This window comes from Crinia signifera, chromosome 3, assembly GCF_055691185.1.
Source record: "Crinia signifera chromosome 3, ASM5569118v1, whole genome shotgun sequence".
NCBI classification, from domain to species: domain Eukaryota; kingdom Metazoa; phylum Chordata; class Amphibia; order Anura; family Myobatrachidae; genus Crinia; species Crinia signifera.
Genome location: NC_139219.1, coordinates 277,980,174 through 277,998,960, shown reverse-complemented (window position 1 = coordinate 277,998,960; position 18,787 = coordinate 277,980,174). Strand labels below are relative to the sequence as shown.

Genomic DNA, 18,787 nt, shown 5'->3' with positions numbered 1-18,787 from the left:
CTGCGAGAGTTACAGTTCAGCAACATTGCACATTTTGTAGAGAGGGAAAGTCTGCAATATTGGTGGCCATGAGGAGACAATTCATCCCGACTATAACATGTCAGCCACATTCAACCTTTGATCAATACCGCCGTACACAAGTGACATAGTTAATAGGCAGAACATGAGCTTCAGATGATTTGACATCTGTGTAACAACCACTTTGACCAGATGTACTGCTAGGCCTTCTAGTTGATCACCATAGTTAACTGTATCCTATAAATTACACTGTGTTTTCATTAAGCTTAATATTATCTGGTTTGATTATACTTCCTTTCGTGTTAGGACATTTCAAAATGTTATTACACGTTCAATGGCAGATTATAGCAAGGACAGTTTGACTACAAATTGGCAACAAAACTGTAGTAGGGACAGTTGTGTCCCTGTGGTATGAGGAATCTACTAAAAAGCCAGAGCCATCTAATCTGCTGCCTCATAAGTAAGTAGAGCCAAACAACTGGTCTGACCCAAAACCCATTCTAAGGTGTCATTACCCTGGTTGGAAGCATGAACTGTACATTGAGATTCGGTCATTTAACCAATCTGCCATTTACCAGACCTTTTCCAATGAGTGTTTTGGCCAATCCCCTGTCAGAATGGTGAGGGCAATGGAGATATTGCACCTTAAGGTACTGCTGTAAGCTATGTACTGCGCCGTCCCCAACATCTGACAGATGAAATGTGACTTGTCCTGTACATCATTGTTCTGTGTTGATTTTGTTACCGGTGCATGGTGCCATGCAGCTTACAGTTAGGTTATTCTGGTTATAGATGACAAACCACTGTATGTTTTAGTTGATTAGACAGATGGAAATCCATGACAGTATTTATCATACCTCATTGGCAATATCTTATAGGCAACGTCTGGACATGATGCGCGAGATGTATGATCGAGCAGCTGAGCTTCCTTCTGGACTGATGGAAGACTGTGATAATGTGGTGACTGGAGGGGATCCGTTTTATGACCGATTCCCTTGGTTCCGTCTGGTAGGCAGGTAAGATGCCATTTTACGCCATTAGGGGCCTATTGCTTCAACTGTGTAGGTTAAAAAACTGATCAGTTAGTGCCATCCTATGTCAATGAATGAATGAATGAGTGAATGGTGATCCATTTGATAGGTCAACAATGTATAGGTCCACACCAATCAACATGCACTAGGTCAACATTGACAATAGGTCGACACAAGCAAAATGTCGATATAACAATGATATACATAAAAAGGTTGACATGAGTTTTTCACAATTTTTTTCAATTTTTTGCACTTTTTCATCCTTTAGTCAATGTCAACCTGGTGCATGCCAATCAATTGATTGCTGACCTAGACACTGTCTGTCCTGGGATTCATAGCTGAATGAATGGGATGCAGTTACAACTCCGGCGGTCGGGATCCCGGCGTTCAGAATCCCGACGCCGGAATCCCGACCGCCGAAATGCCGACACTTTCTGCCTCCATGGGTGTCCACGACACCCCTGGAGGGAGAGTAAATTAGTGTGCCGAGCGTAGCGAGGCACCGGGCCCGCTGCGTGGCGAGCGCAGCGAGCCCGCAAGGGGGGGCGATCCACGTCCCCCCCTTGTCGGCATTTCAGCTGTCGGGATTCCGGCGTCGGGATTCTGAACGCCGGGATCCCGACCGCCGGGATTCAATACTGAATCTGAATGAATGAATCAAGATTACATGAATAATAGTTTTCCTGTCCAACCACAAACCAATTTAATAATTACTCACTGAGGGGTGGGTTTGTTAAGCTCATGGAAGTGATAAATTGTCTGTTTTTTATCACTGGCCAATCAGCTCCTAACGCTGAAGTTACAGGCTTAGTTTGAAAAACGACAGGTAGGAGCTGATTGGCCGGTGATAAAAAACAGACACTTTATCACTTCACTGAGCTTAATAAATCTACCCCCAATTTATTAAAGGTGCCCACGCATGGTGCTATGTTACCTTGCGATGCGATGCGTGTTCCCGCTTACGTCGTATCACAAGGTACAAAAAGTATTGCATTGCATCTAGAGCACGGGTGTCAAACACAAGGTCCGCGGGCCAAATCCGGCCCGCCAGACCTCGTCATGTGGCCCGTGCAGCCGCCACCCACCCCCGCCTGGCGCCGATTACATTACTGTGGGAAGCCATCACAGTGTGAGTGTCACATCACATTCAGTGACACTCACATGACGACTCGAGACTGAGAGACAAACCTAACAACGTGAGGAAGCCGGGTGACAGTCACTCTGCCGCGGCGCTCGCTGGGAGGAGGAGGGAGGCAGGACAGTGGACACAGACTTGTTAGTGTCACTGTGTGACGTGCCCGACTCCTCCCCGGCTCCTCCTGCGGGCAACGGCTACGGCGCTGCCATGTGTGACACACGCCCGCCTGACAGCAGTGCCAGTGACACCGTGACGTGTATGCTGCTGCGGCTGCCTGTCGGACTTGGACGCCGGCCCGGCGGTGAGCTCCCTCTTGCCTGTGGTGCCACGCTGCGCAGCAGTGGCATCAGTTGGGTCAGTATATTTACTGTAAGTTCGGCAGTGATGTGGGCACAGTTGTGTTGTCTCTTGTTGTCCAGACCAGTCTGTCCAGTCCAGAGTCCATGGCCGGGCAGGCAGAGAGCCAGGCCAGCAGCACACAGCCGCAGCCTGAGCCCACAAATCTGCAGTGCGGCTGCCTGTGTCCAGGGTCATTATCATTATCTGTCCCACTGTCACCACCAGTCCAGAACTCTAGCGAGAGTCCTGCGAACCCAGAGGCCCAGGTCACCTGCTGGGCGATCTGACGTCACGTCACTGTGCCCTGTCCCAGGCCCCCAGCCAATCTCCCTGCTAGTTATTACTTACATTATTACAAAAAACAGTAAGAATTGAATGCAGTGACAATAATTTATGATAATAAAGAGTGGACACATAGTCCTACAGATACAACCGGCCCTTTGAGGGTGACCAAACTGCTGATGCGGCCCCCGATGAATTTGAGTTTGACACCCCTGATCTAGAGCATGATTCAATAGTAATCGGTTGATAGCGTATTTGGACTGGGGACCGACGGTGCGGCTCTGCACAAGGCTTTCCTACAGGTAGGTGGGCCAATGCAAAACGCAGGCGGGCTGATGCCTGCCGGGGGCAGATGGCTGGCGTCACAGGACATCAGTGACCGTCCTCTTCGGCTGACACCGAAGGAAATAAAAGTCAATTCTGACTGAATTTTACTTCCGAAGGTGATAGAAATTATTCAATGTCGTCAACCATAAAATTTCTCTCCACTTCGGCCACATGGAAGGTTCACGTACATCCCCTTGCATGTTACTGAGGAGATTCGATGGCGGGGGGTGGGTGTTCGGGTGGGCAGTGCTAAGCTGTTCACTAAGCGAGCGGTGTTAAATCACCCCCTTAGTTCAAAACGCATGCTGCTTTATCATGTCGCATGCGCTTGAACTAGATGCGATGCGATCTATTTCAAAATGAACTGTTCACACTGCACCGTATATGGACAGCATAAGAATTGCATTTCTAGAACTCTTTTTCTTCGTCATGTTAATATCTGTAACCATGTGTGATAATTAACCACCCAACCTTTCCAAGCAACATTTTTTCAAAATCCAAATTGTAAATGTTAGATTAACAGGGTAAAATACTCTACATACCCCCCCCCCCCCCCCCCCACCTCATAACTCTTCTTGTCCGTTCTTCCTTGTTTCACAACTCTTCTCTATCCATTGGTTTGTAATTTTTCATCCATATTCTGTTTTGTTTTGTAAACCCTGCCATCTCTCTTATGTCATAATATAAGCCCCTTTCCAGATCTCCTCTGGGTTTTCCAGCCCCGGTGTGGATTAACCAGTTCTGTCTTGTACTAACAGACCCCTCCCCCTTTCTGATCTCAGCTCTCCCTTATTCACCACATGCATGAGCGACAGCATGGCCGAAATAACCCCCTCCCCCACCCTCTCAAGCCCTGGCTCCGAGGGCACAGAGCCGGCCTCCCTGCTTGAAGAGGAGGAGGGTTTGGAGTATGAGGAGGAAGAGGAAGACGGATCCCAGGAGCATCCCTACTGTGCTGTCAGATCCGACCCGTTTCACGACCGATCCCCCCTGTTCAGTGTAGTGGGAAGGTTCGTCAGGTCTGCCCAGAGCATGCTGGGAAGCAACCAGCTCTTTCATGTTGATATTATTCCCTTTAGCTGCACTGATGCTGTGCATTATAGGCATAGATGTAAAAGGTATTTGTTGATCTGCAATGATCCTGACAAATCTTACTCAGAAATACCAATTCATAAGACACTCTTTGACATTGACATGCACTGTGGTCATGTAGACATGTTGTATTGATTCTGCGACTCTCTAGTGGACTTATGGAGTGCAAATATAGTGAAAAAGACTGACCCAACCCTAAAATATCAATGTACTGTACACAGGCAGCTGCATCTATGTGTCTGCACCACCAACATCCATCCAATAAAAATACGTAGCCTAGGGCAAATATATGCTTCATACTAATGCCTTGCTGCCACCAAGTAACACCCATTAAGAGGCCAGTCGTGTTCCGGCCAGATTAACCCTTTCAAGTCCAACGTCTAGTCAGTCTCAACAGCCCTAGCGCTAATAGCAGATCCAGTGGTGAGCCACTTTAAAATAAGAACATTAACATCTTACAATATTCAATGTAGACCATTTGTGAATAAATATAAAAATACAATTAATGTAAACCAGACTATTTGAATTGCAAAAAAAATTGGACTGCAAAAGTTTACGGGTTTCATCCACCCTAGGCTAATAGATTTAGCTAAAAATCTGTAACAGGCTCGGACCTCGGCTCCATTCATATTGCCACTTACCATCCTAGCAGTGCTGGCAACAGTGGCATTAATCACAGGATCTCCTCTTCCCGGAGTCCCTACAGGCACCGCTGCCACTAAAGCTCCCAGGGGAAATTTCACGAGACCTTGCTCAGCCCCAACTCCAGCGGCACCAGGAAGGCCTTGTATCCCAGCACCATCGTTGTGTCGCTGCTGCATCCCCCCAGGACCCAGCGCTCCAGGCTGCAGCCTAATCAGCCTATTGGTTAATCAGCCCCAGCAGAAAGAATTTTGTGCAACTCTGAATCAGGCGCTTAGTGTACAGCAGAAAAGAAAGGGGCACCCGGGTGGCGCTATCAGGGTCATCTAGAGCAGCTATTTGGGGAGAGTGCAAGCTCACAATAACATACGTATTAAGTTCAAAGTTCGAAAAGAGAAACATGAAAAACTCATGTCAACCTTTTGACTGTGGACCTAATGCTTGTGTCGACCTTCCAACTCTGATGCCATTAGCGATGTCGACCTATTTCATGTGACACAAAACAGCAGAGATGCAAATTGTTTCAAACATGTGGTCATAGGACCAGTTTACGTTGGAATTTCCTTTATATTTTTGCTTAAGTTTAGACATATATATTGCTCCTCTATGGGATGTTAGTTTTGCTGTACTCTTCCATCCCCCCTCTCCTCATGGTCTGGTAAGGAGGTCCATTTTCAGTCAGGATCCTAACGAACCTACAAATGTCAAGGATGACATGGGTCAACATCTCTCCAAAGGCCTTCTGTACATTTGTAAAATCAATGCTACTTCTAGTTGCAGCACTTTGCCGGGCTACATGGGTTCCTACATCATTCTGGGCAGCTATCCTATGAATTTTGGTACTTCTGTCTATGTTATACCCACTAGCCCAGGGCTGGGCAATACCGGCCCTCCAGATGTTAATGAACTACACATCCCAGGATGCTTTGCATTAGTTTTGCTATGTGGCCATGCTGAAACTGATGCAAGGCATGCTGGGATGTGTAGTTCATCAATATCTGGAGGGCCGGTGTTGCCCAGCCCTGCACTAGCCTGAGCTTGTGTATGATGGAGTCTAATTATTCTATTCTATTGATAGGCAGTATGAAACTGAGTAGCTGACTTGCACAATTAAACTGTCAAGAGTGAGCGGTATTAGTTACCCGAGCCTTGGCTTCAGGAGGGGCCTGCATCCGCTGCCCCTTCCTCCAGAGTATAGCTGTGGTGCCATCTTCCTGGGTATATCTTCAGAAAGATGAGTCCGCACATTAATAGTAAAGACTCTGGCACTGTACAAGAGTCCTTTCTCTCTAGCGGCCAGCGTCATCTTCCCAAATATCAGTAGGATAATGGCACTGGCAGGTGAGGAGGTACGTACTCGCTTCCTGATCAAGTACGATAGTAAGCGAGTGCCCTCCCTTGTGGTCACCTTCGACCCCGTTTCTTTTAAAATTGCATTCATTTTTTAGATGATGTAATATTAATGAGTGTAGTCCCAACCACTTTTTCAGGTCACTCCCCATTTTAACTGGATATCACCTTCCTGTCAAAAAAATTATAACCCTATGGACCTTGATGTAATTTACTCAAGAAGGGCCACCTGTTAGTAAAGGTATAATAATATGTACATTAGATAGGTACTATGGCAATGCAATAGGTTTATGATAGTTGTGTTGAGACCAGGACATCCTGGTAAAACATTAAGCCAGCAATGTTATTTTGTACACAGAATCCTCACAATATTAATCCTTCAATAAACTCGCCCAGAACTATAGGTGCATAGTTAGGTAGAACTTCTGAGGATTCTGTTTTCTTCACTGTAATGGAAAGAGCTGGCTCCTTCTCATATTTCTCGGTGTCTTTTTTGCCTTGCTCTATTTTTGTTTGATTTGTTTCAGATTTTGGCCGGCACACCCATGCACCTTTTTTGCTCTGCTGCTGGCCTTTTCCCCCACACAGAACACCAGGGTCAAGCTGGCCCTCCTCACTGCCTCCAGCCCTCCCACACCTTCACAGCTTTTCCTGCGTTCATAACTGTCCACCATGTCCCTCCATCCCCATTTCCCTCATTTCACGCTGTGCCTGACCCCCTCACTCCTTGGCTACTTGGGGCTGCCCACCCCACATGTTTTCTTTGGCTTGGAAGCTCTTGTAGTGATGTGAGCTGTACCCTCCAACCAAATAATTGCTGTGTGTCTTGACGTCTACTCTTCTGTTTTTCCCACCCCCTTCCATCCCCACCTCTTCTTCCTTCACCAATGTTTCTCTCATTCTCTGTAATCTTATTTGTAACCTCCAATTCTTCCTTCTCTTATTAAATCTCCTTTCCTTTCACTACATCCTTCTGTTATCATCTTCTCATTTGTCTACTTCCACTACTTTCCTTTTCCTCTATTCCTCTCTTCCCCCTGTAATCTATCTATCCCAACCACTCTGCAGGGCCTTCGTCTACCTGAGTAACTTGCTGTACTCTGTGCCTCTGGTTCACCGAGTTGCTATTGTCAGTGAGAAGGGAGAGGTGAAAGGATTCCTTCGAGTTGCGGTTCAGGCAATTTCCGGTAAGACTGCGTGACTGTCTACAATTTTGATTAACCGGTACTGCAGTGCTGTGTGGATTCTTCCGGATACCTACACATGCTGTATATATCCGGCACCTACACATGATAAATATATATATATATATATATATATATATCGGTGCATGAAACGCGGCACTCCTGAATACACTGTACAAGTGTTTAACTTCTACGTTTTGGTTTTTATTCAAACCGTCATCAGGAATGAATAAAAACCGGAACGTAGAAGTTAAACACTTGTACAGTGTATTCTTTGAAAGATGTCCAGGAGTGCCGCGTTTCATGCACCGAAATAACATACCATTGAAAGCACCCAAGGCAAATACTTGGCTACATTGGAGTGCCGGACCACCAGCATCTATATATATATATATATATATATATATATGGGCGAGACGGAGTTCGGCACTCTAGAAGACGAATTCAGTGCCCAGGTGCCTTCCCAGATTGGATATAAATCGAGCCCGTGGTTGCTGATGGGCTTCCCACGGGAGGTAGAGGCGGCACTCAAAGGTCTTTTAGAAAAACTTTATAAAGGTATTAGTGCATATATACAGGACGACGTTTCAAGGCCGACATCGGCCTTTTCTTTAGGTCATATACAGTGCATTTGTGTGTAATAGATGAATCGGTTACACCTATTTCGCTGGTCCCGGCGGCTCCGTTCTTCTGCTGAGGACCACCACAAAATGGCTGCCCCCATATAGCACACAGTTCTCTGAAACTGTCTACTGTATGGGGGCGGCCATTTTGTGGTGGTCCTCAGCAGAAGAACGGAGCCGCTGGGACCAGCGCGAAAGGTAAGGCTGCGGGGGATTGGGGGGGGTTGAATGGGCGGCGGGGGGCACCCCCCCATAACGGCGGGGGGGGGGCACCCAAAACGTAGCTACGCCGCTGTAGTTACAGGTTAGATTGAATGACTTTACAAAGGGGTGAATAAGAAAATGTGATCACAAAAAGGTTGGACATGCATTAGTTAGACATGAAAAAAGTTAGACATGCATTAATTAGACATGCCAACACACTCAATATCCTGACAACCAACTTTTTTAAACCGACTTCATCTGAGCTCATCAAGGCATCATGCCCGAAGCATGGCGAGAGAACGCGGTACACTTATGCGGTGTCCATGTACACATATGCGGTGTCCATGTACACATATTGATTTTCCATGTCAACATTTTACTTGTGTCCTTACTTTTGTCACTGTCCTAGTCGTGTCAATGTCTAACTACGGCATGTCTAACTTTTGTCAATGTCTACAACATATCTAACTTTTGTCAATGTCTAACTAATGTCTAACTTTTGTCAATGTCTAACTAATGCATGTCTAATTTTTGTCAATGTCTACTGCATATCCAACTTTTGTCAATGTCTATCTAATGTATGTCTAACTGTTGTCAATGTCTAAGTAATGCATGTCTAACTTTTGGTGTCAACCTACTGACTGTCTGACTAGACATTTGCCCTTATTCAGATCTGATCGCAGTACATATTTGTTGTTCTCAAAATGGGCAAAACCATGTGCACCACAGGTGGGGCAGATGTAACATGTGCAGAGAGAGTTACATTTAAGTAGGGTGTGTTGAAACTGAAATCTAAATTGCAGTGCAAAAAGTAATGCAGCCAGTATTTACCCTGCACAGAAACAAATTAACTCACACAAATCTAACTCTCTCAATGTTGAAGCTTATAAATTAAAATGTTAGATAAATGTTCAGGTATGGATAACCAAGATCAAGATCTAACAAAACAATATGATATACCGTAGCAAATAAATGTTGTACTCTACATTTATAATAATTTACAAAGTAGATATGTAGGGGTTCATTACTAAGATGGGAGTTCTTTTGAAGATGGGATGTTGCCAATAGCAACCAATCAGAATCTACTTATTTATTTAGCGCCTTTTGGAAGATAATAGATAGACTCTGATTGGTTGCCCATAGCAACATCCCATCTTAAACAGAACTCCCATCTTAGTAAATAAACGCTGTAATGCTTCTAGTTTTGAGACATGAAAGGACCAAGGAATAATTAATGTGTGTAAGCAAATGCAGTTGCACATGTTAGCAAGTGAAGCTGCTACCCAGAAAACAAAGACATGCCCACCGGAGTCATCACAGACTCAGGGCCAGATGTATCAAGATTCTAAAAGTGATACAGAGGAGAGTTATAAACAACCAGACAGTCAGCACCTAACTGTCATTTTTCAAACCCAGTCTGTAACATAACAGGAGCGTATTGGCTGGCTGTTTATCACTCTCCATTTTATCATTTTTTGAAGCTTGATACATCTGGCCCCCTTTCACACCTGGAACATTGGTTCTATGGGTTGGCCAAAGGCTACACAGCCTGGACACGGCAGTAGTGATGCAGGTGACATGTTTTTGTATGTAAGAGCTTGCAGACACCCTGAAAAACCATGACATACCTGCAATTTTGCAGCCACTCCCTGTTACCACCTCCAAACCTGGTAGTGCCTGTCAAACACTTTGCCATCAAGTCCTTAGTGAGAGTGGCATTTCAGCGGGACCTTGATGTAGTGCGATTACAGCACTTGTGTAGTTTGCCGATAAACGCTCACTTATGTGAACATGATTTAGGCACAATATCCATGCCTCTGCCTTATGTATGATATTTTAATAGGCCAATGATAAATGGAGTCCCATTATGTGTCCCTTGTAACGTCAACGATAAGTGTGAACCTGTGTTAGATTATTATTTGTCAACTGGAGTTCCTCATATTGAACAGTTTGTGATGTACATATGCCTATTTCCTGTGTATGTGGTTGCTCCGGCTCATTCAAAATAATTTATTGGTATCTGTCTGTAGCGGACGAGGAAGCTCCTGACTATGGCTCTGGGGTTAGGCAATCCGGGACAGCCAAAATCTCCTTTGATGACCAACATTTCCAAAAGGTGAGAAAGATTCGTCATTATAATATTAACATTTCCATTATCTGTTCAAGAACATAGTGGGAGTATTCTATAAAACCTTATTAGTTTGTTGGATCTGAATGTGCACAAATCTACCGCTCCCAGTCTGGTAATGTCACTGTGTGCCGAATGTCCTTCTCCGCACAAAGAAATGCTCTTCCCACACCGATTATATGGAATATATGGACCGTATTGTATATAATTCCCCAGATCTTGGCAGTCTTGGGCCACATTCTTTATTCTCACAGTCCCGTCACATAAATACAATAGTGGTTCTTACTCTGACACTTCATTGTCTTCTCAGGCCTTCTCTAAACAAATCCTTCCTGGCACCTCTCCCTCTTCATCTCCCACCTTGCTACCTTCCACACCTCTCTATTTCCTCTCCTCTCTTCCCTATTCTTCTACTTCAGTTTGCATACATTCTCTTTTTGCTGTACATTATAAAGTCATGCATGAACTAAAGTCAACTGAGCAAAGTGGGAAAGGAAAAGGGGACTCATCATGGGGGACACAGGTGCAAATATGCACTAGTATATTAATTAAAATGTACTTTTATTTAGTACAACATAAAATAAGCGATAAGCAGGAGAGAATAAAATAGAATACATAGAGATGACTGGCGGTCAAGATGACAGTATACTTACACTCACCCTGCCCCCCAACCCTAACTGTCCCTTCTAGCACACTGACCCCAACCCTCCCTGCTAGTCACGTAGGGGAGGGCAAGAAATGAACCTCCAGCTGTTGTAGAACTACACATCTCAGCATGTCCTGTCATAGTTTTGCTATTAAGCCATGCTAAAACTGTTGCAGGGCATAATGGGATGTGTAGTTCTACAACATCTGTAGGGCCGCTTATTGTCCACCCCTAGTGCCTGAACCTAACTCTCCCTATCCAGCTGCCTAAATCTAACCTATCTCCTCACAGCCTAACCCTAACCTTCATACCCATAACCACCTTGCAGCCTAGCGCTAAGTCCCCCAATATTGCATAAAATTAACCCCCCTTCGCATATTAATTGCCCCCCCTTCGCATATTTACCGATCCTATCTAGGCTGTCTGTATTCCTACTTCATGATCCTGATCTATTTGGAGTCCTGGGACCGGTCTTCTAATGGAATCAACTTATTTTACACCAGTTTCTCTTTACGTCACTTTCATAGAAGTCCATGTAGTAGTTTCTGCATTCTACACTTTTAAAATGATGTTGACGAATGTGTAAGCATGGCGGCAGCTGTTATTTTATGTGTAAGGTTCTTATAATGTTATTCCCCCGCTGCGGAGCAGTTCCAGGCTGAGACCTGTGCAGTAATGACACGCTCAGGAACCTCTCAGGAAGAACTCCGGATCGTTGAAGGGGGTCAAGGACAAAACCCAGATAGTGGCCCGAATGCAGATGAGGTCAACAACAACACTTGTGCTGGTCAGTGTCTCCAATACAGAAATAAATCACACATTACTCAGTGTTATGTCACTGACTGCTAGTGCGGGTGTGGTATGATGGCCCAACAGTCAGGATTCCGACAGATAGTATACCGACATCTAAATCCCTACTGCCAGTACTCTGACAGGGGGGCGAGTGCAAAGAAGCCCCTTGCGGGCAGGTTCTATTCTGTATGGGGGTCATGGAGGGAGAAAATCCCCTATCAGTCGAGATACCGACTGTCGGGCTTTTGAACAGTTGGCTTTCCAATGTTGGTATACTGACCATTGGGAATCCTGACTGTCGGGTCATCATCCGCCACCTGCTAGTACATTGGGTCGGCAGAAGATGGGAATAGTTCAAATGCAGCAACTGATTTATGGAATAATATCAGTCCAGTTTATCTTTAGTCTACTGTGAGTATGGCATTGTAGTCAATATGGGATTAGTATCCACTCCACAAATTCCTGTTCCAAATAGGTGGAGCAGTCAATCCTGTGAGAATGGGATGCACTGAGCCTAAAACTCACCATATGTTTTATTCCCCTCAGAGCCCAGTAACATCAAGTACAGTACATTAGTGGCCATATAATCAGATTCCTATATACAATAGCTTACATCACAAATGTTTGTAATTTGTGTAGGACTATTTCCTGCCTTGCTGTACAAGTACAGTATGTAAAAATAAAAGTTGCATGAACACTGAGTCAAGGCAGCCATTTTGTGGACTGAGCCTGAAACAATCCCTGAGCATGCAGTCTTATCAGTTCACTAATGGCTGTCTGCATTGTTGACGGACAGTACACACACTTAAAATTAAATGGTATAAATCAAGGGAATGTAAAAAATTTCAGTTGTGTTTAGGCATTTGAATCTATAATTATTGTAATGTCCTTTCTTTATTGCTTTTTCCAGCCTCTCAGCAGGCAGCTCTTCTTGACAGTCCTATAAAAGCTTCACTTGATCTGTCAGATGGGACTTTGCACCCCTTGAAATTGGGCACCATCTTTACTTTCAGAGTCACCGTCCTGCAAGCGTCTAGCATTCCTCCAGAGTATGCTGACATATTTTGTCAGTTCAAGTGAGTGTCTTCAGTAATCAAGTATTACCCTGATTATTTATTATTTATTAGCAGTTTCTTATATAGCGCACACAGATTCCGCAGCGCTTTACAGAGAATATTTTGAACATTCACAGCAGTCCCTGCCCCAGTGGAGCTTACAATCTATATTCCCTACCACATGTACACACACACAGACATTTAGGGTTAATTTTTTGGGAGCCAATTAACCTACCAGTATATTTTGGATTGTGGGAGGAAACCGAAGTACCCGGAGAAAACCCACGCAAGTACGGGGAGAATACACAAATTCCGCACAGTTAGGGCCATGGTGGGAATTGAACCAATGACCTCAGTGCTGTGAGGCAGTAATGCTAACCATTACACCATCCATACTGTCAACCTGATAACCTCACATGGTTAACCTTCAAAATAGCCATACATTACCCTCAATCATGGTATTACAATATATATTTCCTAAAAAATACACACTAAACTATTATAATGCTTTATTACACATTTTCATTTAAAATAAGAATGGGATCATTGCGATAAACCCAAGCAAACGCAGATCCAAGTGCATCATTTTCCTCCTTTCTAGAGCACAGGTTCTCAAAGTCGGTCCAACGGACCCCACATGGTGCATGTTTTGCAGGTCTCCTCAAAGAATCACAAGTGAAATAATTAGCTCCATCTGTGGATCATTGAGGAATAAGCGCACCTGTCAGGTGACCTGGAAAACGTTAACTGTGTGGGGTACTGCGGACCGAGTTTGAGAACCTCAGCTTTAGAGACATGTTCCGCTTTGACGGTCTCATCCATTGCTATACAAAGTTAAAAAATCTCCATGACAACACAGGGGTGTATAAGTGATACATTTGTGTGTTTTTCATTAAAACAGCCAGAGATGTTGTGATTTACAGGATAATCCATTATCCAAAACATTGTATCCACTACCAAACATGGGCTGTTACATTTAAATATATTCTAAGTATATATAGAAGTGTCAGCTAAATCTGCGATCTCTCGGAGATGTGCTGATATATCTGAACTAGTAAGCCCGCTCGAAGCAAAAGCTTCGAAAGCTAGTCTGCTATCTTTTGTGTTTGTGCATGTGTGAGAAAGAGATGTAGTTTCACTCTCTGCCAGTAGAGGGCAGTGTTTCAGAGACTCACAGACACTCACGGATATATATATATATATATATATATATATATATATATATATATATAGATGATATTTATTGGCCATCAGCCGTGCTGCACAGCCAGTGCCATATGTCCATCATTCACAGGCATATTAGGGGTATACACCAATCTGACATATTTAATGTGACTTCTTGTTAACTACGTTCAGCTGTCAGTATGTTCGTCTTGTGCACCATGGTAGAAAGTTTTTCCACATGTGAAGGTGGTTCCAAAAAATGGCAGCACTCTCGTACATAAGTTGTCCTAATATTCCTCATCTTTTAAAGAAGGAGTTATGCAGCTCTATACTGCTATGGAAGGTGGCAGACTGTGTGCACTTATTTCTCTTTGAGTTGTGTGATAAAAACTGGGACTGCCAGTGAAGGTTGGTGGGGCAAAAAGCAGAGTATAAGAGCTGGGAGCGATGGGAAGCAAAGCATGAAGGATCCTGGGTACTGGGTGCACATGTGAATGCCCATCACTTGTCTAGATAATCATTACATTCACAGCATGAATTGTTTTTTTTTGTACATACTAAAATGAATAATATGAATATTGATATGAATATTTTCTTTTAGTTTCATACACCGCCATGACGAGGCATTTTCGACTGAACCTCTAAAAAACACTGGCCGTGGCCCACCATTGGGTTTCTACCATGTTCAGAACGTAAGTCCAGCATCTTATAAGAAAGAGGAAGTATGTTTTGTGACAATGAATGTATTCTCTGGAGTATCTACAAACATGCAGATGTAGGTGCACGTACATACCATTACACTGGGCACAATCTGAAGGCCTGGAATGCAGTGTATACCTTGTAGCGGTATGAGGTCTGTAGCTTTTCTGTTGGCAAAAAATACTTAGCAGCTACAGTATATGAAAGAAATTCTACAACAATGAACCTATTAGTTGGAGAAATGACCTCTTTATTGTAGTGTATAAACCTATATGTGTCAGTCTGCCTCACTGCGGAATGGATTCACTGTAACACATGTTGTGCTCCTATTAGATTGCAGTGGAGGTCACTCAGTCCTTTGTGGAGTATGTGAAGACTCAGCCGATTGTCTTTGAGGTTTTTGGACATTATCAGCAGCACCCATTCCCTCCCTTGTGCAAAGACGTTCTGAGGTAACTGCTGCAGCCATCTTCTCACATTCACACCACAGAGATAGGGTGCTCATTATACCCATTCCCTACAGTAGTTGACAAAGACATCTGCCCCTATTGTTATTGGTTTACATGCATACCCTGCATTATATTTCTCGTGAACATCGGGTCCAGAAACATTACATAGGGTTTCCTTTATATACAAATTGCCACTTATATTGTTTCTACTGTAACTTTGAATCCTTTTTTGTGTGTAAACCGGCCAGATTACGATATATGTGCTGTAATGTAGAATATATTTACTGTATAAATTATTTCAACAAATCAGGGTTTGAAATGCTTGAGTTACTGTACAGTATACATTGTCATCGCCTTCTGTCATGTGCCTGCTCTTTTTCAAACTGTTGTATTGGATCTTTGAAAAATTTAACTTTTTGAATGTAACGTTTTGAATATTTGTATTTTGCTTTTGAATTTCTCTTCCCTTTATTTTTATTTTGTAATGTTTCTTTTAAAACATGTAATCCTTTTTTTCACTGTGCTGCTTAATTTCAGAAAGCTGATGGCGGAACAGTACAGTTGTGTACTTAGAGCAATTGGATATGCTTTAGATAACGTAATATCATTAATGTAATATAAAAAATATTTGCATTCATAGTTTATCTGACATATGTGGAGTCTAAAATACCTCTTGTACATCTTTCAGAAATAAGACCTTTACTTTTCACAGCCCCCTGCGTTCTTCCAGACGTCTCCTCCCCAGGGTCATGCCTCTATCCAAACCAGGTAATGTTCTACCCTTATATATATAATTATTGTTGGAAAAATGATAGTTTGTATTCAGTTCAATGCACAGTGCGCACATGTAACTGCGCTTACTGTACAGTAGCTCATGTACCTGTCTATGCTAACTGGGCAAAGAATTACCCACATGTCCTTACCTAATCCAACTTGCAAAAGAAAGGACCGTGAGATGTGGTATTAATTAATTAGTCGCACCTATGGGAATGCCCAGCTTTTCACGGGCGTTCCCATGTAAACGATTGGTGTTCCCATGGTAATCAGGCCGTGACGTCGGTGCCCCTGAGGGTGCACGCAAATCTGTGACCTGAGAGTCACTTGGATATGTTTGCACGTTCCACATCATTCGATGGTCAGTGACCATCGAATGATGTGGTGTTCACCCACAGGCTGCGAATGGATGTTTATGTTAAACATCCATTCACAGGCCCTGCCTGTGAACACACGCTGCAAGGGAGACGGGCGTACCACCATTTGCAGGGCGGGTTCTGGTTGACTCGCAAGGGTGCGAATTTGCATCCGAGCGAATCAACCAGAATAATCCCCTTAGTGTGTTAGATGGTTATTATCACCTTCCTGTATCTGTTTCATTATAAACTAAACTTAGTTTGCGGATGTTTCTAAATGTTAGTCCAATGACTCTGTTACAATAGCTTCCATTCCTGAGAGCAGGTTTATACCCCTTTTCCCCGCTGGGTCGCACCTGGATTTTGTACACGGCTCCAACCCGTGCGCGTCCCATCTTGTAAACCCTTTTCCACGAGCGACCCCCACCTGGCATAATGCCGAGCAGATGACCCCACTGGAGGCGGGTCCTGAGCAGGCGCTGGCATAGAAGAGCATCTCCCAGCACTGGCTATAGCTCTGCAGTGAACGGGACCCGGGTCACATCCACCCGCGTTACCCATTTACACTGCACAACAAGCTGGGTTGAAGGCCTGCATTCCTTTAAACAGGGGCATAGTGTCCCTGCTTTCTGAGAGGCTAAAACCAAGGGTCCTGTGGTTGGGTCCCAGAAAATCCATCCGTTTCCCCCACAAAAGTGTTCCCAGAGGTACACTGCATACCCACCCACTCACAGAGGACTGCTTACCCAGGAGCGCACACATATTGGAGGCATGGAGGGAGGGCAGCCATTGGGGGGTCTAAGGTGTCTCCAGCCCAGATAGAGTCTATCAAGTATAAATTGTCATAAAGAAAGTTCACATTTCCCTTGAAGCAATGTAGAGGTTTAGTAGTGCGTCCAGTGCTGCGGACACCAGAGGTCTCATCATGCAAACTGTGGTTCAAGAACAGGAAAGGGGCCCTGCCTATTTTGTCAGTCCTGGGCCACACAATTTCTGACGACAGCCCTGCAAAGACAGGTAGGCGGTGACCATCTATCCTCTTCCTTGCTGCACTCTCCTTCCCCCCTCCATCATTCATGTGGTGGAAGTGGAACTGAAACTGTAAGTGCCTCCCCGGACACCCACCAGATCTATAGAGCCCTGTGCATTTAATTGTACATATGCTGGCATGATGGTTTTTGAGCTCTTTTATCTCAAACAGGCTTCTGACACCTGCAGGGGTTGATGGGAAGTTAGTTACCCGAACCCACAGAGTATCATGGGACATTTTTGTTTCAATCACTAAATTTATCACCTCATTATTATAGGCACACTATAACATAGTAAGCCCCTTGCGAGCGCAGCGAGCCCGCAAGGGGCTCAGTTGCGCTCACCATGCTGTCTGGGTCCGGCCAGTCGGGATCCCGATGTCGGGCTAATGACTGTCGGGATCCGGACTGTTGGACCCCTGTACCACACCCGAGGTCTAAATCCGGCTCTGCCAACACTCATTGGCTGCATCTGGTCAGTTCTCAGCATGATGTTGAGCTTTGTTATGGTTAGATTTGTCTGACAACTGATTCTCAGGTGCTTGGTGTATTCTTAGCAAATATTTATAGTCCAGATTACATTTTCAGTTGTTTTATTCTATCCGTGATAGTTGCAGTATTTTACAGTGTTTGCCATAGTAATTAAAGTATCAAACCTAAAGAGCACAGTTGGAAAAGTTGCCCACATTTGTGGCAGGGACAGCATACCTCCACATAAAGGTAATGTCGAGGATCCGGTCCAGGTTTTAGAGCAGCAGCAGCAGCAGGAAAACGGATGTGATCAGGGTTGAGCTGATTAGCAGCACCTGTGCTTTCCTGACATAAGTGTTTCCAGGGCAGAGGGTCAGGGTTCCTGATGGTGGTATAGCTGCCCAGGTGATAGGCCTGGGGTGTGAGCTATGATAGGAACCACTGGAATATACTAAGAAGTTTGTACTATGCTGTGACACCTGTGTGCTGCAATGCTGTTACCATCCTTGCTACAAAATAAAGACCAAGACTTCATCTTATCCCGTGTATGTGATTCCTTGTCACAGTACCTAATAAATGATATAATACTGTAGTTGGTTGTTTAATGGGCAACTTCTCCCCTTGTCCTCTTTAGAAGGTTTGATACATATAATAGTAAAAAGGGCATTACTAACCAGCGCTAATGCTGTGTTCAGCGTTCTGGTGACTGCAACTTCGGGGAGACCTAATGCAGGAAGATGCTAAACCACCTGTGAGTACGCAGCCTTAGCTGGGAGCTTCTGTCAGCAAGACACTTTGTAAATTAGAGAGTTGTGAAATAGACACATAGCATGACTCATTAGAGATGATGGCTGGGCATCCGCCATAGAATTTTTCAATGCGATGGTCTCTGACCATCGTATCAAAAGACTTTGATAGAAAAAATTCATTTGATTTGTACATTCTCAAAAATGAGCAAACATCTTCAGCGTGGCTGGCTGGGGGGTGGAACCACC

General features: G+C 44.3%; 1 protein-coding gene across 18 annotated transcripts in view; it reads left to right on the top strand.

The window, feature by feature from the left end:
* Positions 1 to 18,787, top strand: part of KIF1A (kinesin family member 1A) — a 146,840-nt gene that overhangs the window by 94,378 nt on the left and 33,675 nt on the right. For 6 of the 18 annotated variants that reach the window (XM_083178152.1, XM_083178149.1, XM_083178148.1 and 3 more), the window contains exons 25-33: positions 897 to 1,034; positions 3,918 to 4,145; positions 7,288 to 7,406; positions 10,261 to 10,346; positions 11,656 to 11,791; positions 12,707 to 12,872; positions 14,617 to 14,707; positions 15,048 to 15,166; positions 15,852 to 15,931. In XM_083178152.1, coding sequence (XP_083034278.1) covers positions 897 to 1,034; positions 3,918 to 4,145; positions 7,288 to 7,406; positions 10,261 to 10,346; positions 11,656 to 11,791; positions 12,707 to 12,872; positions 14,617 to 14,707; positions 15,048 to 15,166; positions 15,852 to 15,931 — 1,163 coding nt within the window. The remainder of the gene's footprint in view (positions 1 to 896; positions 1,035 to 3,917; positions 4,146 to 7,287; positions 7,407 to 10,260; positions 10,347 to 11,655; positions 11,792 to 12,706; positions 12,873 to 14,616; positions 14,708 to 15,047; positions 15,167 to 15,851; positions 15,932 to 18,787) is intronic. The other 12 variants (XM_083178166.1, XM_083178165.1, XM_083178156.1 and 9 more) reach the window with 3 other exon arrangements.